This window comes from Macaca mulatta, chromosome 5 (genome assembly GCF_049350105.2).
Source record: "Macaca mulatta isolate MMU2019108-1 chromosome 5, T2T-MMU8v2.0, whole genome shotgun sequence".
NCBI lineage: Eukaryota > Metazoa > Chordata > Mammalia > Primates > Cercopithecidae > Macaca > Macaca mulatta.
This window is the reverse complement of record NC_133410.1, coordinates 3,162,797-3,186,279: the sequence shown is the minus strand read 5'-3', so window position 1 is coordinate 3,186,279 and position 23,483 is coordinate 3,162,797. Positions and strand designations below refer to the sequence as shown.

General features: G+C 43.7%; 1 protein-coding gene and 1 long non-coding RNA gene across 24 annotated transcripts in view; one reads left to right on the top strand and one right to left on the bottom strand.

Annotated features, from left to right (window-relative positions):
- The window catches only part of GRK4 (G protein-coupled receptor kinase 4), a 77,135-nt gene that overhangs the window by 32,844 nt on the left and 20,808 nt on the right, over positions 1 to 23,483 (bottom strand). For 12 of the 23 annotated variants that reach the window (XM_078003048.1, XM_028848255.2, XM_078003053.1 and 9 more), the window contains 4 exons: positions 23,352 to 23,447; positions 19,343 to 19,455; positions 15,623 to 15,700; positions 2,287 to 2,390 (listed from right to left, as the gene is read on the bottom strand). In XM_078003048.1, the coding sequence (XP_077859174.1) occupies positions 2,287 to 2,390; positions 15,623 to 15,700; positions 19,343 to 19,455; positions 23,352 to 23,447 (391 nt within the window). Of the gene's footprint in view, positions 1 to 2,286; positions 2,391 to 15,622; positions 15,701 to 19,342; positions 19,456 to 23,351; positions 23,448 to 23,483 lie in introns of those variants that run through there. The other 11 variants (XM_028848261.2, XM_078003058.1, XM_078003064.1 and 8 more) reach the window with 5 other exon arrangements.
- LOC144341100 (uncharacterized) overlaps positions 1 to 23,483 on the top strand; it is a 42,767-nt gene that overhangs the window by 9,280 nt on the left and 10,004 nt on the right. The window lies entirely within an intron of this gene.

Below are 23,483 nucleotides of genomic sequence, written 5' to 3'. Positions count from 1 at the left end.
CAAGCAATCCCCCCTCCTCAGCCTCCCAAAGCACTGGCACTACAGGTGTGAGCCACGAAGCCTAGCTTTATTATTGTTGTGTTATTACTATTACATGTCTCTTAGTGCACATGTACAAGAAAGAGTTTAGGGTGTGTACATGCCCAAAAGAGGGATGTGAAGAATAAAAGTGTGGAATGAAAGATTGGCCCTTCCTGGCTTCTGTGACATCCCAGATGAAGACAGGAAGAAATCTGATTCTTACCACAATGTCCCAGGATCAGTATCAGAGAGCACAGACCAAGCCTGTGCTGTCTGCTGTACCAGAGAAGCGATCAAATGGAGCCATGGAGCCAACATCTCTTTTCTTTGTTTTGGTCTGGCTCTGTCACCCAGGCTGGAGGGTAGTGGTGAGGTCACAGTCACTGCAGCCTTGACCTCCCAGGCTCAATTGATCCTCCCACCTCAAGCCTTCTGAATAGCTGGGACTATAGGCACGCACCACTATGCCTGGCTAATTTTTGTATTAGAGACAGGGTTTCACCATGTTGCCTAGGCTGGTCCCAAACTCCTGAGGTCACACAATCTTTCTGCCTTGGCCTCCCAAAGTGCTGGGATTACAGGCATGAGCCATGGTGCCCAGCCACAGACAACATCTTCTTGCAAAACAGTTCAAATCACAAACACTAGAATACCATTAATGTGAATATCCAACAAGAATAAGTAAAAGATGACTTGAAATAGAAAATATTTACATTTACTCTAATCCATTTACTCTAATCCATTTTCAGAGGAGGGGGCTGAGGGACAGAGGGAAGGGTTCTAGTCCAGTGCCATACACCTGGCTAGGAGAAAGATGGGATGCATGCCATTTATCTGTGGGATGTAGAATTGGCCACTGAATTCTCACTAAAGGAATAAGTATCTAACCCAGCTCCTCAGTGTGCAGAGTACCCACACCTCAAGAGAAAGCCAGATAGACAGAGAAAGCCTTGTTTTTTATTTTATTTATTTATTTATTTATTTATTTATTTATTTTTGAGACAGAGTCTCACTGTGTTGCCCAGGCTGGAGTGCATTTATTTATTTATTTATTTATTTATTTATTTATTTATTTTTGAGACAGAGTCTCACTGTATTGCCCAGGCTGGAGTGCATTTATTTATTTATTTATTTATTTATTTATTTATTTTTGAGACAGAGTCCCACTGTGTTGCCCAGGGTGTGATCTCAGCTCACCGCTCCCTCTGCTTCCCAGGTTCAAGTGATTCTCGTGCCTCAGCCTCCTGAGTAGCTGGGATTACAGGCACACACCACCACGCCCGGCTAAATTTTGTATTTTTTTTGTAGAGATGGGGCTTCTCTATGTTGACCAGGTTGGTCTTGAACTCCTGGCCTCAAGCGATCTGCCCATCTCGGCCTCCCAACATGCTGGGATTACAGGCATGAGCCACCGAGCCTGGCCTGTTTGTTATTTTCAAGGCAGTCGCATCATTAAAGCATCACGGGTTCCAGCCCCAGCCCCACCATGCTCTGGCTGCACAGGCTTAGGTGTGCCACTCCCCTAGGATACTAGGATACTGGCGCTAAATGATGGGACCCTTTCAGTGTGCCTCATGTGTACACGGAATTATTACTCTTCATTCACCTCTTTCTAGAGAAAGTAATCATTTTAATGGGTAAAGTACAGTTGACCCTTGGACAATTCGAGTTGAGATGCCAGGAGCCACTTATGCGTGTATTTTCTTCCGTTCCTGCCACCCCTGAGACAGCAGGACCAGCCCCTCCTCTTCCTCCTTCTCCTCATATTTTCTTCCACATCTGCCACCCCTGAGACAGCAAGACCAGCCCCTCCTCTTCCTCCTTCTCCTCAGCCTCCTCAATGTGAAGATGACGAGGATGAAGACCTTTATGATGATCGATTTCTACTTTGTGAATAGGAATTATATTTTCTCTTCCTTATGATTATCTTAATAACACTTTCTTTTTTCTAGCATACTTTATTGTAAAAGTATAGCACATAATACACATAACATATAAAATATGTGTTCATCGCTGTTTATGTTATCGGTAAGGCCTCTGGTCAACAGTAGGCTAGTAATAGTTAAGCTTTGGGGAGAGTCAAAAGTTATACACATATTTTCAACTGCGCAGGGGGTTGGGTGGTATCAGCGTCCCTAATGCCCATGTTGCTCAAGGGTCAACTACACTCCAAGAACTTGTTTTATGCAGAGAAACCTCCTGTAAGCTGTCTGTCTCGGGGTTAGTCACAGACAATATATGCAGGGCTCGGCATGAACCACTTACCTAGTACATTCCTCAAAGACTTTTTTGGAAGGGTTCTCCTCCTTCAGTCCCAATCTACATTTTCTCACAACATCTGGAGGTATTTCTGGTAAAGGGGCTGCCAACTTAATATAGTACAAACCAAATACATAACCATTAGTGATTTCATAACTTACTAGTAAACAGAACCTAATGCCTATTGTAAAAATATGAAACACAAAGTGTATACAATGTAAGTCAAAGTGCCACCTGCCCCTCCACGCTAGGCCCACTCTCCAGTGTTCTGCTATTGTCTGCCTCTTCAGATCTTCTCTGATGCACATCAAAACACACACAGGACAGAGGGCCTGACACGATGGCTCACACCTGTAATCCCAGCACTTGGGGAGGCCAAGGTGGGTGGATGGATCACCCGAAGTCAGGAGTTTGAGACCAGCCTGGCCAATATGGCGAATCTCCATCTCTAGTAAAAGTACGAAGTATTAGCCAGGCATGGTGGCAGACACCTGTAATCCCAGCTACTCAGGAGGCTAAGGCAGGAGAATGCTTGAACCTGGGAGGCGGAGGTTGCAGTGAGCTGAGATCGTGCCACTGCACTCCAGCCTGGGCAACAAGAGCAAAACTCCATCTCCGAATAAAACAAAACAAAACACACACACACACAGAATGGAAAGCAGGGTCTCAAAGAGGTATCTGCACACCCATGTTCATTGCAGCATAATTCATCATAGCCCAAAGTGGAAACAACGCAGGTGTCTGTGGATGAATGGATAAATAACATGTAGTATATACGTAGAGCAGAATATTATTCAGCCTTTTAAAAAAAGGACCTCCTGGGCTCATGCAATCCTCCCACCTCCACCTTCCAAGTACTGGGACTACTGGCGCATGCCACCACACCTGGCTAAATTTTTTTTTTTTTTTGGAGACAGAGTCTTGCTCTGTCGCCCAGGCTGGAGTGCAGTGGCCGGATCTCAGCTCACTGCAAGCTCCGCCTCCCCGATTTACGCCATTCTCCTGCCTCAGCCTCCAGAGTAGCTGGGACTACAGGCGCCCACCACCTCGCCCGGCTAGTTTTTTGTTTTTTTGTTTTTTTGTTTTTTTTTTTTTTGTATTTTTTTTTTTTTTTTTTTTTTTTTTTTTTGAGACGGAGTCTCGCTCTGTCACCCGAGCTGGAGTACAGTGGCCGGATCTCAGCTCACTGCAAGCTCCGCCTCCCGGGTTTACGCCATTCTCCTGCCTCAGCCTCCCAAGTAGCTGGGACTACAGGCGCCCGCCACCTCGCCCGACTAGTTTTTTTTGTATTTTTTAGTAGAGACGGGGTTTCACCGTGTTAGCCAGGATGGTCTCGATCTCCTGACCTCGTGATCCGCCCGTCTCGGCCTCCCAAAGTGCTGGGATTACAGGCTTGAGCCACCGCGCCCGGCCTTTTTTTTTTTTTTTTTTTTTTGTATTTTTTAGTAGAGACGGGGTTTCACCGTGTTAGCCAGGATGGTCTCGATCTCCTGACCTCATGATCCGCCCGTCTCGGCCTCCCAAAGTGCTGGGATTACAGGCTTGAGCCACCGCGCCCGGCATGGCTAATTTTTTTGAGATGGAGTCTTGTTCTGTGGCCCAGGCTGGAGTGCAGTGGCACAATCTTGGCTCACTGCAAGCTCCGCCTCCCGGGTTCAAGCGATTCTCCTGCCTCAGCCTCCTGAGCAGCTGGGATTACAGGTGCCCGCCACCACGCCTGGTTAATTTTGAACTGCTGATCTCAAGTGCTCCTTCGGAAGGCCTTAGCCTTCCAAAGTGCTGGGATTACAGGTGTGAGCCACTGTGCCCAGCTGTACCTGGCTAATGTTTGTATTTTTTGGACAGCCATGTGGCCTAGGCTGGTCTCGAACTCCTGAGCTTAATCGATCTGCCCACCTCGGCCTACAAAAGTACTAGGATTACAGGCATGTGCCACCGTGCCCAACCTGGGTCCAGGGTTTAAAGTATGTGCTGACGTTTACAGAGCTACCCCATTTTCTTGAGTGACTGCACAGTCTTCCGGTGTATGAGTTTATCTGTCCCCAGTTACATCCTAGTTGCCAATTTTCCCACACAAACAGCACCACCATGAATGTCTCTATACACGTGTATTTTTCTATAGGATAGATTCCTAAAAACAGAATTACCAGCTCAAAAAGATGCAAGCATTTTAAACATTCATATTTATTGTGAAACTGCCTTCCAAAACGGCTCCACCACTCTACATTCCCACTCACAGTGTTCCACATGCCCAGGCCCCACTCTCTTTAACCCTCATCCAGAGAATTCTGGAAAAAGGAAACACATGACAAAACCACTGTCCAGATTCAGTGAAAAAATACCCACGTCATGCTCAATTGTGTGCTTGTAACCGAAACAAGAAATGCATTCTAGACTGACTTCTGACTGTGATAGGGCCAAGCGACCAGAGGAAATATGTGTTTATAAATCAGTTATTTCCTAACATAAGTTGAAAGATAGTAAACAATGAGAAAACTCACGTTTAAAAAAATCAACAATGTTATCACAATTAATCATGATTAGTAGCTGCCATTTAAACTATCTGATACATTTGAGGCATTTAAATATCTATGGTCTCGGGCGGGCGTGGTGGCTCATGCCTGTAATCCCACTACTTTGGGAGGCCGAGGAGGGTGGATCACCTGAGGTCAGGAGTTCGAGACCAGCCTGACCGACATGATGAACGCTGTCTCTACTAAAAATACAAAAATTAGCCGGGTGTGGTGGCAGGCGCCTGTAATCTCAGCTACTCAGGAGGCTGAGGCAGGGGAATCACTTGAACCCAGGAGGCAGAGGTTGCAGTGAGCCAAGATCACACCACTGCACTCCAGCCTGGGCAACAAGAATGAAACTCCATCTCAAAAAATATATACACACACACACAGATATACACACACACACACACACACACATATCGTCTCATTTAGCCCCACAACAACCCACTGATGGATGAGGAGAGACTTGGAAAGTCCCTTTCCAGTGTGCCCACATCACCAAGGGGAGAGCCGAGACTGAACCACACACACCCTGCTGGACTCTCCAGTCCTTTCTTTCTATGCAGCAAGGCTGTCATAAGAATAAGATGGGTCCGTTCATTTTCCTATTTAAGAAAAGAAGTTTGGGCCAGGCACTGTGGCTCACGCCTGTAATCCCAGTACTTTGGGAGACTGAGGCTGGCAGATCACGAGGTCAAGAGATCGAGACCATCCTGGTCAACGTGGGGAAATCCCATCTCTACTAAGAATACAAAAAAAAAAAAAAAAAAAAAATTAGCTGGGCATGATGGCACATGCCTGTAAGTCCCAGCTACTCAGGAGGCTGAGGCAGGAGTATCACTTGAACCCAAGAGGCAAAGGTTTGCAGTGAGCCAAGATCGCGCCACCGCACTCCAGCCTCATGACAGAGTAAGACTCTGTCTCAAAAAAAAAAAAAAAAAAAGCAAAGAAGTTTGTTCATTCACTCATTTGCCCCACAAATCTGCATTGTTCCAGGCACTGGACACAGCAGAAAACAAGATAAAATGTTCTCTGAAGACAAAGACAATATTTTAACAGTCTTATTCCCCCTCCAAAGGTCTCAATTTTTCTGAAACTAAATAGCAGGTTGATTCCATTAAGACCATTTAATGATTAACACCAAATAGTGTTCCCATTTTCAATATCATAGAAAAGTTTTATATTAATAGTTATTTATTCCCACACAAAGGAAAAGCAGTGCTTCTAATATCCACGAGAGAGAGGGAGGTAAGCTAAGGTGACCTGAAGTATGGCAAGGTGAGGTATAGAACTACCAGCCTGATGCAGAACTGAGACTTCTGGGGCTTTACATTAAGGAACATTCATTGTTTTTCAGAATAAGTAGTTACCAGGGCAAATATACCAAATGACTCAGTGCCTTGCTTTTTAAAATTTTAGGCAGAGGAAATTCTGATGGGAAAGACCACTGGTGGAGAGGGAAGGGAGGGTGCATTTGGCAGAAATATGCTTGTTTTTCTGTGTTGAAAATTACATTTACTTTCCTATTGTAAAAAATTGGGCCGGGCACGGTGGCCCACGCCTGTAATCCCAGCACTTTGGGAGGCCGAGGTGGGCAGATCATGAGGTCAGGAGATCGAGACCATCCTGGCTAACACGGTGAAACCCCGCCTCTACTAAAAATACAAAAAAAAATTAGCTGGGCATGGTGGCGGGCACCTGTAGTCCCAGCTACTCAGGAGGCTGAGGCAGGAGAATGGCATGAACCCAGGAGGCGGGGCTTGCAGTGAGCCGAGATCACGCCACTGCACTCCAGCCTGGGCAACAGAGTCAGACATGTCTCCAAAAAAAAAAAGAAAAAAAAATTGGGTCATCTTTTTATGGTTGCGTTGTAAGAGTTATTTATATATTCTGGATCCTAGACCCTTACCAGTATTTGATTTACAAATACTTTTCCCCATTCTGTGGGTTTTCACTTCTTGATAGTGTTCTTTGAAGCACAAAGTTTTAAATTTTGATGAAGTTCAGTTTATCTATTTTTTCTTTTGATGCTTGTGCTTTAGGCGTCATCTCTAAGAAGTCTCTGCCTAATTTCAAGGTATTGAAGACTTACACCTACACTTTCCTCTAAGAGTTGTATGGTTTTAGCTCCTGTATTTAGGTCTTTGATGGATTTGGCATTAATGTTTTGCTTATGGAATGAAGTAGGGGTTCAGTGTCACTCTCTGCACGTGGCTATCCAGTTGTTCCAGTATCATCTGTTGAAAAGACTCTTCTTTCTCCCAGCTGAACTGTCTTGGCATCCTTGTGATAAGGCAATTAATGATTGTTAATGTGTTATGGTTTGAATGTGTGCCCCCAAGTTCGTGTGTTGGTAGCTTAGTTCCCGATGCAACAGTGTTGAGAGGTAGGACCTTTACAAAGGTGGTAAGATCATGAGGACTCTGCCCCTCATAAATGGAGTCACACTGCTGTCTCAGGATTGGTTTTATTGTTGCGACATTGTGGCAGGTTCCTGATAAAAAGCTAAGCTCAACCCCTTCCCCACCCCCACCCCCTCTCTCTCAGGTGTGAGCGCGCCCTCCTATTCTTCTGCATGGATGATGCAGCGAAAGACTCTTGCTAGATTGGACTCCTTAACCTTGGACTTCCGGCTTTCAGAACTGTGAGCAATAAATCTCTGTTCTTTATAAATTACCCAATCTCAGGTATTCTGTTAGAGCAGCACAAAATGGACTAAGACAAAATGCAGGAATTTATGTCTGCACTCTCAGTTCCATACCATTGACTGCTATCTGTCTATCATCATGCCAGGACCATACTGTCTTGATTACTGTAGCTTTGTAGTAAGTTTTGAAATTGAGGAGTGTGAGTCCTCCAACTACACTCTTTTTAAAGAATGTTATAACTATTCCAGGTCCCTTGACTATCTATATGAAGTCTAAGATTAGCTTACTTGTCAATTTCTGCAAAAAAAAAAAAAAAAAAAAAAAGTAGTTAGAATTGTGATAGGGATTATATTGAATCTATAGATCAATTTGGGGGGTACTGCCATCTTAACAATATTGTCTTCTGATCCATGAACACGAGATGTCTTTCCATTCCTTGAAGTCTTCTTTAACTTTTTTCAGTGCTTTCTAGCTTTCAGAGTATAAGTATTACATTTATGTTGTTACATTCATTCTTAAGTATTTTATTCTTTTTTGATGCTATACAAAGGGAATTGCTTCCTTAATTTCTTTTTTTTTTTTATGGATTTTAATTGCTAGTATATAGGCATACAATTGAATTTTGTATAGTGATTTAGTATCTTGCAGCCTTACCAGACTCACTTATTAGCTCCAGCATCTTTTTCTTTACGTGTGTGTGAATTCTTTATAATTTTCTATATTCATGATTATGTCATCTGCAAATAGAGTTTTACTTCTTCCTTTACAACTAAATACCTTTTATTTCTTTTCTTTTTTCTTTTTCTTTTCCTTTCTTTCTTTTTTTTTTTTTTTGAGACAGAGTCTTGCTCTGTCGCCCAGGCAGGAGTGCTATGGCGTGACCTTGGCTCACTGCAACCTCCTCCTCTGGGGTTCAAGCAATTTTCCTGCCTCAGCCTCCCAGGCAGCTGGGATTACAGGCACCCACCACCATGACCAGCTAATTTTTGTATTTTTAGTAAAGACGAGGTTTCACCATGTTGGCCAGGCTGGTCTCAAACCCCTGACCTCAGGTGATCCACCCGCCTTGGCCTCCCAAAGTGCTGGGATCACAGGCATGAGCCACCGTGCTCGGCCCATACCTTTTATTTCTTTTTCTTGCCTAATTGCCCTGTCTAGAACCTCCAGTACAATGGAACTTACAGTTGACCCCCCAGTTGAACAGAAGTGATGAGGGTGGACAATCTTTTCTTGTTCCTAATCTTGAAGGAAAGCATCTAGTCTTTTCACTTTTTTTTTTTGTTGTTGTTTTTTTTGAGATGTAGTCTCGCTCTGTTACCCAGGCTAGAGTGCAGTGGTACAATCTCGGTTCACTGCAATGTCTGCCTCCTGGGTTCAAGCGATTCTCCTGCCTTAGCTTCCTGAGTAGCTGGGACTACAGGCATGCACCACCATGGCTGTCTAATTTTTGTATTTTCAGTAGAGTTGGGGTTTCACCATGCTGGCCAGGCTGGTCTCAAACTCCTGACCTCGTGATCTGCCCACCTCGGCCTCCCAAAGTGCTGGGATTACAGGCGTGAGCCACCACGCCCGGCCTAGTCTTTCACATTTAACTATGATGTTAGCTGTGGGTATTTCATAGATATCATTTATCAGGCTGAGCAGCCCATAAACATCTCTCTATTATCAAGTGCTATCATCTGAACATTTGTCCCTCCCCCTCAAAGCTCATGTTGACGTTTAATTGTTATTGTGACCATTAAAAGGCATTTAAGAGGTTCCACTTTCACGTACTAATTTCACTCCTAGTTTGCTCAGTGCTTTTATTAGGAAGGAGTGTGGATTTTATCAAATGCTTTTTCTTTTTCTAGAAAGATGATCATGTGGTTTTGAAATCTTTTATTCTATTAATATGGTGTATTATACTAATTGATTTTCAGATATTAAACCAAATATGTATCCCTAGGGAAAAGCCCACTTGGTTTTGGTTATGATTCTTTTAAACTATAAATTCAAATTTGGCTGAATTTTAATATTTGAGAATCCTGAGAGGAAAACTAAGAAAAACTAACAATGTCTGAGTGACTGGATAAAGAAATGCAAGAATGCACACATGGTCTTGCTTTACTTTCAGGTACTTTGAATATTATGGGTTGTTGAAATTTGAGTAAGTGACCTCAAAGAGTTCCCTTTCTTGAACTCCTGGCATCAAGAGATCCTCCTGTCTTGGCCTCCCAAAGTACTGGGATTACAGGCATGAGCCACCACACCTAGCCTAAGGGTTTCCTTTTTAGTATGTAAAAGAAAAAGAAGTTTATTGTTGTTTATTTGGTTTTTTGGGGGGGTTTTTTTTTGGTTTTTTTTTTTGAGACGGAGTCTCACTTTGTCACCCAGGCTGGAGTGCAGTGGCACGATCTCGGCTCACTGCAAGCTCTGCCTCCCAAGTTCACGCCATTCTCCTGCCTCAGCCTCCTGAGTAGCTGGGACTACAGATGCCCACCACCACGCCCGGCTAATTTTTTGCATTTTTTTTTTTTTTTTTTTTGAGACGGAGTCTCGCTCTGTCGCCCAGGCTGGAGTGCAGTGGCGCCATCTCGGCTCACTGCAAGCTCCGCCTCCCGGGTTTACGCCATTCTCCTGCCTCAGCCTCCCGAGTAGCTGGGACTACAGGCGCCCGCCACCTCGCCCGGCTAATTTTTTTGTATTTTTAGTAGAGACGGGGTTTCATTGTGTTAGCCAGGATGGTCTCAATCTTCTGACCTCGTGATCCGCCCGTCTCGGCCTCCCAAAGTGCTGGGATTACAGGCTTGAGCCACCGCGCCCGGCCATTTTTTGCATTTTTTTTAGTAGAAACGGAGTTTCACCGTGTTGGCCAGGATGGTCTCAATCTGACCTGGTGATCCGCCCATCTCGGCCTCCCAAAGTGCTGGGATTATAGGCGTGAGCCACTGCACCCGGCCTATTGTTGCTGTTTTTAAATAAAAGACAAGAAAAGGAAAAACTACAATAATGATGTGAATCATTGCTTTTCATTTGTTTGTTTTTTGTTTCAGTAAAGCACAAGAGCAGGGCCATCAGGTGGGAAGAGGAAGAATGTGGCAGTTTCCCCAGTTGATGGTAAGAAAAGGAAAAACAAAAAGCTTTCCAGCTATACCATCTTCAGGCAGCCCATAAACATCTCTCTATTACCAAGTGCTATTGTCTAAAGTTTGTCCATCCACCCTAAAGCTCATGATGACATTTAATTGCCATTGTGACAGTACTGGGAGGTAGGACCATTAAGAGGCAATTAAGAGGTTCCACCTTCACAAAGGGACTAATGCCCTTATCTTGTTATCTCTGGAGTAGGTTCGCCCTCTCTTGTGTGCACATGCTCAGACATTTGTGCAAGCAATCTCTCTCTCTGCCCTTCCACCATGTGATGACGCAGCAAGAAGGCCCTTGCCAGATGCCGGCACTAAGAAGGAAAAAAAAAAAAGCTTTTTATCTGAGGAATATGAGCCCCTTCAAATTATCAGGCCCAGAGCAGTCATGACTCACTCCCCCTTGAGCTAAACAATTACTTCTTGAAGGCACTTACTAGTGGTCTCTAGACTGATGCCAAGTATCCATAAATGCCATATACTGGACACTGTAACTCATACTCTCATTCTGTAGTTCAACAATGTATAGCCAATCACTGATCATTGCTTTCTCTTAAACCAGTGAGAATTCGGATCCAACAACTTCCTATCAGCTCACTCCTTGTTCCCTTTGCCTTTCAAAACCTGCCGGTAACCAAGGCCAATGGAGCCTTCCCAAAGGCAACTTGGAAGTGTGTCCCACACAACTGTCTTTAGTTTGGCTCAAGTAAATGCTTTATTTATTTATTTATTTATTTTTGAGAAGGAGTTTCACTTTATTGCCCAGTTTGGAGTGCAGTGGCGTAATTTTGGCTCACTGCAACCTCCACCTCCCAGGTTCAAGCTATTGTCCCACCTCGGCCTCCCAAGTAGCTGGGATTATAAGCATGCACCACCACACCCAGCTTATTTTTGTATTTTTTTTTTTTTTAGTAGAAACGAGGTTTCACCATGTTGGCCAGGCTGGTCTCCAACTCCTGTCCTCAGGTGATCTGCCCACCTTGGCCTCCCAAAGTGTTGGGATTACAGGCGTGAGCCACAGCACCTGGCCCAAGTAAACTCTTTAAATTACATTTTGTGTCTCAGCTTCTTCCTTTTAGGCCAACAGCACCTTGAACTGTGCATCCTAGCCTCTAAAACTGTGAGCCAAGAAATTTCTTTTTATTATAAATTGCCCAGTCTCCATGCATGCATATGTTCATTGCAACACTATTCATAATGGCAAAGACATGGAATCAACATAAATGCCCATCAATGATAAACTGGATAAAGAAAATGGGGTACATATACACCATGGAATACTATGCAGCCATAAAAAAGGAGAATGATCATGTTCTTTGCAAGAACATGGATGGGGCTGGAGGCCATTATCCTTAGCAAACTAACACAGGAACAGAAAACCAAATACTACATGTTCTCACTTATAAGTGGGAGCTACATGATGAGGACACATGGACACATAGAGGGTAATAACACATGATGGGGCCTATTGGAGGATGGAGGATGGGGGGAAGGAGCAGATCAAGAAAAATAACTAATGGGTACTAGGCTTAACACCTAGGTGATGAAATAACCTGTACAACAAACCCACGATGCAAGTTTACCTATATAACAAACCGGCACATGTACCCCTGAACTTAAAATAGAAGTTAAAATAAACAATTAATTAATTACCCAGTCTCTGGCATTCTGTTACAGCAGCACAAAACAGACTAAGCCACCAAGCCACACATGTATAACTTCCCCTTCCTTCCTTTTCCACATTTGCTATATCTACCATGATTCATTTCAAAATTCTTTCTTTTTTCTTTATTTCTTTCTTCTTGATGGCCTCCCTTGCTATATGGGTATATCTTCAGGAGAGGTGAAGAAAGAAAAGGGAGTTAATAATAATAATTTTAAAAAGACAAAATAACTAGATAAATGCAGCCAGGGGTGGTGGCTCACACCTGTAATCCCCAAAGTTTGGGAGGCCGAGCTAGGCAGATCACTTGAGGCCAGGAGTTCGAGACCATCCTGGCCGACCTGGTGAAACCCCGTCTGTACTAAAAATACAAAACTTAGCCAAGTGTGGTGATGCACACTTGCAATCCAAGCTACCCAGATGGCTGAGGCATGTGAATCACTTGAACCTGGGAGGCAGAGGTTGCAGTGAGCCAAGATCACGCCACTGCACTCCAGCCTGCGCAACAGAGAGAGGTTCTGTCTCAAAAAAAGAAAAAATAAAAATAAAAATTAGAACTAGATAAATGAAACTTCTACTCATTCTAACTAGTGTCCCGGGGTACCTCCAAAATATGCTCATGTTGTAACAGCTGTGTTTGAGAAGAGTCATCTGTAAGGCTGGAGGCTGGGGTAGAAAACTCATTAGGGTCTGAATCATACCGCTGACACCCACTGCCGTGTATCTTTGCACTGCTAGACAGTCCTGCCGGCATCCCTCTGGCACGCTATCCTTGTACAACAAAGCTCCCCTAAATCGATAGCCCTGTATCCAGTTGGCTATGCTTCAAATCCAAATATTTTGAACTCATTCTCACCACACTATTCTCTAATTCCATTCTCTACGTGTTCGATTCCTGGTTTGACACTTACTAGGCGTGTAACCTTGGGTAAGTCACTTAGTCACTGATTTTCAGTCTTATCATGTAAAAATAGACTTGAGAATAGTATCTACTCATAGGTTTGTTGTGATAATTACATAATGTATTACATATTAGAGCAGTGACTTTTTTTTATTTTTTTTTCTTTTGAGACAGAGTCTCACTTGTTGACCAGGCTGGAGTGCTGTGGCACGACCTCAGCTCACTGCCACCTTCACCTCCCGGGTTCAAGTGATTCTCGTGCTTCAGCCTCCCTAGTAGCTAGGATTAAAGGCGTGTACCACCACACCCGGCTTTTTTATTTTTAGTAGAGAACAGGGTTTCACCATATTGGCCAGGCTTGTGTCTGATTCTTGACCTCAAGTGATCTGCCCGCCTCAGCCTCCCAAAGTGCTGCGGTTACAGGTGTGAGCCACTGCACCCAGCCTAGAGCAGTGTTTTTTTTTGTTTGTTTGTTTTTTGTTTTTTTTTTTGTTTTGAGACGGAGTCTCGCTCTGTCGCCCAGGCTGGAGTGCAGTGGCGCGATCTCGGCTCACTGCAAGCTCCGCCTCCCGGGTTCACGCCATTCTCCTGCCTCAGCCTCCCGAGTAGCTGGGACTACAGGCGCCCACAACCGCGCCCGGCTAATTTTTTGTATTTTTAGTAGAGACGGGGTTTCACCGTGGTCTCGATCTCCTGACCTTGTGATCCGCCCGCCTCGGCCTCCCAAAGTGCTGGGATTACAGGCGTGAGCCACCGCGCCCAGCTAGAGCAGTGTTAATTACATGTTTGCTATCACTGTTGTTCCAGTTCTCCTTCCATCCCTACAATATAGGGCCCTGTCCATAACTGAGAACTTCTAACAGAAGTCACATGAAAGGAAGCAGGTTATAGCTCTAATTTCAGTGACATACTAAACTACAAGAACCAAGTAAGTCAAAAGCATAAAAGCTATGACCCATTAAAGCTTTTAGGAAAAAAAATGTTATTTTTAGTCCAAGAGAGACTAATAAAATTCTCCAACTCTATATTCTGAAACCTTTAAATACTTTGAATCAATTTTCTTTTTTTTTTTTTTTTTTTTTTTTTTTTTTGAGACGGAGTCTCACGCTGTGGCCCAGGCTGGAATGCAGTGGCGCGATCTCGGCTCACTGCAAGCTCCGCCTCCTGGGTTCCCGCCATTCTCCTGCCTCAGCCTCCTGAGTAGCTAGGACTACAGGCGCCCGCCACTGCGCCCGGCTAATTTTTTGTATTTTTAGTAGAGACGGGGTTTCACTGTGGTCTCGATCTCCTGACCTTGTGATCCGCCCGCCTCGGCCTCCCAAAGTGCTGGGATTACAGGCTTGAGCCACCGTGCCCGGCCTCAATTTTCTTTCTTTTTTCTTTTTTTTTTTTGAGACAGAGTCTCGCTCTGTCACCCAGGCGGGAGTGCAGTGGCATGATCTCGGCTCACTGCAAGCTGTGCCTCCTGGGTTCATGCCATTCTCCTGCCTCAGCCTCCTGAGTAGCTGGGACTACAGGCACCCGCCACTACGCCCAGCTAATTCTTTTTGTATTTTTAGTAGAGACGGGGTTTCACCAGTTAGCCAGGATGGTCTCGATCTCCTGACCTCGTGATCTGCCCACCTCGGCCTCCCTAAGTGCTGGGATTATAGGTGTGAGCTACCGTGCCTGGCCACTTCGAATCAATTTTCTAAGAGATCTAATTTTTTTTTTCCTAAGGGATCTAATTCCTCATGACATCAAACAAAAATGCAAAAGAGGAACATGTATAATAAAGTTTTAAGATTAATTAATTAATGTTGGGGGGTGGTTTTGAGACAGGGTCTTACTCTCTTGTCCAGGCTAGAGTATAGTAGTATGATCTCAGCTCACTGCAGCCTTGACCTTCTGGGCTCAAGCAATCCTCCCACCTGAGCCTCCCAAGTAGCTGGGAACACAGGTGCACGCCACCATGCTTAGCTTTTTTTTTTTTTTTTTTGTAGAAATGGTGTTTTGCCGTGTTGCTCAGGTTGGTCTCGAACTTCTGAGCTCAAGCAATCTGCCTGCCTTGGCCTCCCAAAGTGCTGAGATTACAGGCATGAGCCACTGTATCAGGCCTTATTTTTTATTTTTTTAAGACAGGGTCTTGCTCCGTCACCCAGGCTAGAATGCAGTGGCGCAACCTTGGTTCACAGTTGCCTCAATCTCTTGGGCTCAAGCAATCCTCCTACCTCAGCCCCCCAAGTAGCTGGGACTACAGATGCATGCCACCATGCCCAGCTAGTTTTTTTTTGTTTATTTTTTGTAGAGATGGTCTCACTACGTTGGCCAGGCTGGTCTCGAACTCCTGGGCTATCCTCAGCCTCCCAAAGTGCTGGGATTACAGGCGTCAGCCACCACACCCAGCCAAATTGCAGCTTTTGACAAATGTTACGTGTTATCCACTGGAGTAAAAATGGCTATGCACTCTAATTATTTATTTACAAATCTTCATTCTAAAGAAGAAAACACACCTTATCATTGAAGAATATATCTAAGATTGACAGTCCATAATCACTTCGGTCCTCATCATCAGCAACTTCATAGTCTGCCTGATTGAAGAGATGGAAGAAAAGAAAAAGAGAAGTTAAGCTGGTGCCACACATGTGGTGGTGCATACCTGTAGTTCCAGCCACTCAGGACACTGAGGTTGGGAGGATCACTTGAGTTCAGGAGTTTGAGGCCAACCTGGGCAACATAGCGAGATCCCATCTCTTAAAAAAAGAGAAAGTTAGTTAAGCGTCTTCACTAATAATGTTTCATTACGTTTCAAATTCTTTGGTTTGATATCCTCAGAGCCACAGACCAACTCTACTGATCAAGCGGCTACAGCTCTTCTTTGGGAAAGTATGAGGGGGAAGAAGTCAGTTTTTTAAAAGAGGTTAATGAAGTTTTAGAGCAATGCTTCCCATAATACTCTGTATATTACACTGCATCCATTAAAGATATCTAAGGGCCGGGCACAGTGGCTCACACCTGTAATCCCAGCACTTTCGGAAGCCGAGGCAGGCAGATCATCTGAGGCTGGGAGTTGGAGACCAGCCTGGCAAACATAGTGAAACCCCGTCTCTACTAAAAATACAAAAATTAGCTGGGTGTGGTGGTGGGCACCTGTAATCCCAGATACTCAAGAGGCTGAAGCAGGAAGAATCGCCTGAACCCAGGAGGTGGAGGTTGCAGTGAGCCGAGGTCATGCTACTACACTCCAACCTGGGCGACAGAGTGAGACTCAGTCTCAAAAACAAACAAACAAACAAACTTCAGCGCTGGGAGTTCTGGATACTGTGTGGTAATGCAATTAACGGAAGAGAAAGCAAGTCTGATCCTGCGACGGTCCTTTACTATGCCAGCCGGGCAGGCTGTGAGCCCCAATTAGTCAATCAAACACAAATCCAGGTGCTGCTGGGAAGATACTTGCACATGCGATTAAAATCTATAATCAGCTGGCTTCAAGGGAAAGAGATTAGGCCAGATAATCCAGGTGGCTCTCACCTAATCAGTTGAAAGGTGCTAAGAACAGAGACGAATCTTCCTGGAGGAAGAAATTCTGCCTGAGTACAGAGCTTCAGCCCATTTCTGGAGAGTCCTGCCATGCCCCTCCTGACGGCCTGTCCTACAGATTTCAGACTTTCCTAACCAGACCCCACAATTATGTAAGCCAATTCCTTGCAATAAATCTCTTAATATCTCCTCCTATGGGTTCTGGTTTTCTGGTTGAATCCTGACTGATACAGATGCCTTCATTCATTTAATGAGCAAGAAATAGGGCAAACAACCACACCAGGTGCCATGAGGGCGAAATGAATAAGACACAGTCCCTTCACCTGAGAAGCTCACAGAGCCTGTCATCACCTATCACCAGGATAGTCAAAGCAGTAAGCGTGACAAAATGGCACAGACATTTCTGAACCTACACAACTGCCATCGAAAAAACAAAAACATAACCTGTAACCGCAGTCACATAGCTGTCACCACATAACTACAGGTATCACGACAATATCAGAAGACTGCAACCTAAAATAGAGTTTCAACAATGCAGTTTAGCTATTTTAACATAAGGAAGAATAGTAGGTCCCTAAATTCTTAAAATACAGCAGCTTGGCAAACATTACCCACTACATGAAAACCTATACCCTGGGTTCCATCCCCCGAACTGAGTAGGCATGGCCCAGCACGTTGGAACTCTGTCTTCAAAAAGAAGTGGCCAGGCCGGGCGCGGTGGCTCACGCCTGTAATCCCAGCACTTTGGGAGGCCGAGGCGGGCGGATCACAAGGTCAGGAGATCAAGACCACGGTGAAACCCCGTCTCTACTAAAAATACAAAAAAATTAGCCGGGCGCGGTTGTGGGCGCCTGTAGTCCCAGCTACTCGGGAGGCTGAGGCAGGAGAATGGCGTGAACCCAGGAGGCGGAGCTTGCAGTGAGCCGAGATCGCGCCCCTGCACTCCAGCCTGGGCGACAGAGCGAGCCTCCGTCTCAAAAAAAAAAAAAAAAAAAAGAAAAAAAAGAAGTGGCCAGGCGCAGTGGCTCATGCCTGTAATCCCAGCACTTTGGGAGGCTGAGGTGGGCAGATTACCTGAGGTCAGGAGTTGGAGACTAGCCTGGCCAACATGCAGAAACCCTGTCTCTACTAAAAATACAAAAATTAGTTGGGTGTGGTGGCACGTGCCTGTAGTCCTAGCTACTTAGGAGGCTGAGGCAAGAGAATCGCTTGAATCTGGGAGGCGGAGGTTGCAGTGAGCTGCGATCACGCCACTGCACTCCAGCCTGGAGAACAAGAGCAAACCTCTGTCTCAATTAAAAAAAAAAAAAAGGAAGAAGAAGAATCACCTTATTCTAGCAACAGTGCTAGAAAAGAAAGGACTGGGAGAGATCTGGGGGAAGGAAGCAAACAACAAAACAGCCGCAAATGTTTTTCTGAAAAGAATACATTAAAAAGCTGTGTTAGAGGAAAATCAAATCCAAATTAAATGATGTAAGACATATAATATATGTCTGCATATAATAAGCACTCAATACATATTTGCTGATAACAATTAGGACAGGCCAAAGCAGAGAGAGGAAGGGTCATAACCCTGGTACAAAAGTGAGAGCTTTTCTGCTAAATTCCAGCAATTTTCGATTGGTCGCTTGCTTCTGAATTTCATAGTTTTGAAATTGTAGGCTTGCCAATGGTACCCATAAAGATTTAGAAACATAAAGTTTCTTTACCTATAAGGAAATCACAGTAATTCTCAAACAGGATACATGAGAATGTTGGAAACTTTATTGAGCATAGTAAATTCCATCCAAAGTGATCATTCTTCTTACACAAACTTTATCCCTTCCATATGCTTCTGGGTTAAAACGTTTTTAAGTTAAGAGCATTGGCCAGTTGAGTGCAGAAAGGACACTTTTCAGGTGGCCAAACAAGCATTATCATCTTAGGGCTAGGCGCAGTGGCTCATGCCTGTAATCCCAGCACTTTGAGAGGCCAAGGCAGGCGGATCACAAAGCTGAGGCAGGAGAATTGCTTGAACCCGGGAGGCAGAGGTTGCAGTGAGCCAAGATCACGCCACTGCACTCCAGCCTGGGCGACAGAGAGAGACTCCATCACAAAAATAAAAATAAAAATAAAAAAAGCATTATCTTATTTAGTCTGTCATCTTCATACAATTAAAGCCTCAAGTTTCAAAGTCATTCAATGACTACATGTGATGCTCCAAAACTTGAGATGTAATTCTACATAAAATACCACTTTAGACTAAAGGGATTTCTGTCTTAAGAAGACAGTATGACACCAAGACAACTAGTCCCTCCACTCCTACATCATTGCCCAGGTCTAGTTTTTACATTTTCCTTTTTTTTTTTTTTGAGACAGAGTCTTGCTCTGTCATCCAGGCTGGAGTACAGTGGCACAATCTCAGCTCACTGCAACCTCCGCCTCCTGGTTCAAGTGATTCCCCTGCCTCAGCCTCCCAAGTAGCTGGGACTACAGGCACCTGCCACCACGCCTGGCTAATTTTTTTTATTTTAGTAGAGAAGGGGTTTCACTATGTTGGTCAGATGGTCTTGATCTCCTGACCTCGTGATCCACCCACCTCAGCCTCCCAAAGTGCTAGGATTACAGGCGTGAGCTACCATGCCCGGCCAGTTTTTACATTTTCAAAAGCACAAGATTGGGTGGGTTGCTCAGTATGGAGATAAACTGCTTACCACTGCATCCAAGAATTCAATGTGCCTCTTTAGAGTGGGTTTGGTATCACAGAACTGCCTGAAGAGAAGTCTTCCTATCGGTTGCTTGTCACAAAGACTGTTATATTCCCTTTCTGGGTGAAGAAAGCAAACAAATATAATCATTACAATCCACCACATGCTGTTCTAAGCCTGTTTTCACTTGATAAAATAAAAGTCAAAAACAGTATCTGCAGTATTATTTTCTTCTTTTTTGTTGTTGTTGTTGTTTTGTGTTTTTTTTTTGTTTTTGAAACAGTCTCCTTCCTCTGTTGCCCAGGCTGGAACGCAGTGGTACAATCTCGACTCACTGCAACCTCTACCTCCTGGGTTCAGGCAATTCTCCTGCTTATCTGTTAAGCATCTAATATCTAGAATATATAAAGAAATCTTATACCTCAACAACAAAAAGAAAATTCAATTTTTAAAATGGATAAAAGATGTGAACAGACATTTCTCTAAAGGTTTATAAATGGCCCATAAGCACATGAAAATATGCTCAACATCATTAATCATTAGAGAAATGCAAATCAAAACACAATAAGATACTTCACACCCACTAGGATTAGAGAAAATGAAAAATAAAGAGGAAAATAAAAAGCGTTGGGAAGGATGTGAAGTAACTGACCACATCCTAGTGGGAATGTAACATGGGGCAGCAGTTTGGAAGAAAAGTCTGGTATTCCTCAAAAAGTTAAACACAGAACTACCCCATGATTCTACTTCTTTTTTTTTTTTTTTTTTTGTCATCCAGGCTGGAGTGCAGTGGCACAATCTCAGCTCGCTGCAACCTCCCCCTCCTGGGTTCAAGCAATTCTCATGCCTCAACCTCCTGAGTACCTTGGATTACAGGCGCATGCCTCCACGTCCAGGTAATTTTTGTATTTTTAGTAAAGATGTGATTTCACTATGTTGGCCAGGCTGGTTTCGAACTCCTGACCTCAGATGATCCACCTGCTTTGGCTTTCCAAAATGCTGGGATTACAGGCATGAGCCATCGCGCCCAACCCAATTTTTGTAATTTTAGTAGAAACAGGGTTTCACCATGTTGGCCAGGCTAGTCTCAAACTCCTGACCTCAAGTGATCCGCCCACCTCGGCCTCCCAAATTGCTGGGATTATAGGTGTGAGCCGCCGTGCCCGGCCAACAATTCTGCTTCTGAATACATACACAAAACAAGTAAAAGCAGGGACTCAAACAGATATTTGCACACCAATGTTCCTAGCAACGCTATTCACACAGCCAAAAACTTGGAACACCCAATGTCCATCAACAGATGAACAGATAAGCAAAATGTGGTATATCCATGCAATATCCAACTCAACGCCACTGAACTGTACACTTAAAACAGTAATTTTTGTTATGTATATTTTATCATGATTTTTAAAAGCCTAGCACATGAATTTTCATAGCAGCATTATTCATAATAGGCAAGAGTAGAAAACAACTCCAATGTCTATCAACTGATGAATGGCTAAATAAAATGTGATATATCCATATAATGGAATAGTATTCACCAACAAAAAAAGAATGAAGTACTTTAACAACATTATGCTACATAAAAGACCACATAGTATATAATTCCCCTTTATATGAAATGCCCAGAACAGGCAAAGACATAGACAGAAAGTGGATCTGTGGTTGTCTAGCTCTGGAGGGAGCAGGACGGAGTGAGGAGTGGCTACCAATGGGTGTGGCGTTTCTTTTTGGGGTGCTGGAAATGCTGTCAAATTGATTGTGGTGGTTTCACAACTCAATATATTAAAAACTACTGAACTATATACTTTAAATGGATAAGCTGTATGGCATATGAATTATATCTTCAAGAAGCAGTTATTTTAAAAACTTGGTGGAGTTAAAACAATGGTGGAGTTAAAACAATGAGGGAAATACTAGCTCCTTTTTACCACCAGAAACTAATCTTGATAAATCAAATACTTCATCTTTCTTTAAGAGGAACTACAAGAGTACCAAAGGAAAGATGGATTGGGTTTGTAAAAATCATCTTGGAATAAACGTGTCCTTCCTACAGATAACACAAAGCTCAGAATCTAAGAAAGGAAAATACTGATACATTTGTCTCTATGAAATATTAAAACCTCTGTATGAAAAAAAGACACTGTACACCAAAGGGAAAAAAGCAAAATTATAAATATATTCACATTGGATATAAAATTATAACTCCTTTTATATATAAACAGCTTTTATAAATGAATTAGAAAAGAAAAAGGAGGCTGGGCGCGGTGGCTCATGCCTATAATCTCGGCACTTTGGGAGGAAGAGGCAGGCAGATTACCTGAGGTCAGGGGTTCAAGACCAGCCTGGCCAACATGGGGAAACCCCGTCTCTACTAAAAACACAAAAATTAGCCAGGCGTGGTGGTATGTGCCTGTAGTCCCAGCTACTCCGGAGGCTGAGGCAGGAGAACTGCTTGAACTGGGAGGCGGAAGCTGCAGTGAACTGAGACCTCGCCACTGCACTCTAGCCTGGAGTGCTGAGACACTGTCTCCAAAAAAAAAAAAAAAAAGAAAAGAAAAGAAAGAAAGAAAAGAGAAAGGAAAAATTGAAAAAATCCAATGGAAATGTTCTACCCCATCCATAAGAAACCATTTTTCAAATAACAGTTTAGTAAATATTAAAAATACTGATAACAACCAGTATTAGCAAAAGCATGGCAAAGAAAGCTTGCTACATCCTGTTGGCAGAACGGTAAACTGATACAATCTTTTGGTGGGGGTGATTTAGCAACATCAAAAGTTTAAATGCATGTACCTTTTGAACTGAAAATTCTATCTTTAAAAAATACGGTTATGACTGCTCTATAGAGATGATTCTACATCTGACTTCTTAGGCTCATGTTAGGACCTGTAGCTAACTCTCATTCTTTATAGTCGTAGAGTATTCTGTTATACTGATACACTGTATTTTTATTTGACTAATCCTTTCCTGAAGATCAATAGAAACTTTTCTTGTCTTTTTTCTTTCTTTCCCTCTTTTTTTTCCCCTCCTCGAGACAGGTCTCACTATGTTGCCCAGGTTGGACTCAACCTCTTGGGCTCAAGGGATCCTCCTGCCTCAGTCTCCCAAGTAGCTGCGACTACAGGTATTTGCCACCATGCCTGGCCCAATATTTTTTAAAAACATGCATAGAAAACTGTCTGGAAGGCTACTAAACAATACTTAACAGTGTTTCTTCTGGAGACAATAATCGACTGGGTCGTGGGAAGAGGAATTTTTACTTTTTCTTCAGTTATGTATAGAACAATGAGTATACATATTACTTTTTTTTTTTTTTTTGAGACGGAGTCTCGCTCTGTCGCCCGGGCTGGAGTGCAGTGGCCGGATCTCAGCTCACTGCAAGCTCCGCCTCCCGGGTTCCCGCCGTTCTCCTGCCTCAGCCTCCCGAGTAGCTGGGACTACAGGCGCCCCCCACCTCGCCCAGCTAATTTTTTTCTATTTTTTTAGTAGAGACGGGGTTTCGCCGTGTTAGCCAGGATGGTCTCGATCTCCTGACCTCGTGATCCACCCGTCTCGGCCTCCCAAAGTGCTGGGATTACAGGCTTGAGCCACCGCGCTCGGCCACACGTATTACTTTTAAAAAATGTTTTTAATGTGGGCCAGGCACAGTGGCTCAGGCCTGTAATTCCAGTACTTTGGGAGGCCGGTGGGGGCAGATTGCTTGAGCTCAGGAGTTTAAGACCAGTCTGGGCAACATGGTGAGACCCTACCTCTCCAAAAAAAAAAAAAAAGTTCTTAATGAAAAAAACCAACAGCCAACTTTATAACTGCAGATCAGAAAATCTAAAGGTTTGTTTTTCTTTCCTGAGAGGAGTAATGAAGATATAAGGAGAATTTATCATAAAACGTTTGAAACAAATACGGAATAACGTATTCCGTATTTGTTTTCAATATTCTCAAGAAAGAATAACATCTAACGAATGGTATAATGCCAGATGTATCATTCAGGCATAAGTAGGCACTATTTACTCACCAATGGAATGTCTGAGCTCACTGCACTGGCTGACAGGAGGCAGCGTCAATATCTCCCTCCATTTTTTACTACGACCACTTTTTTTACCATATCCTCCTGAATTTGGGAGAAAAAGGCAATTTTTTTTAAGTC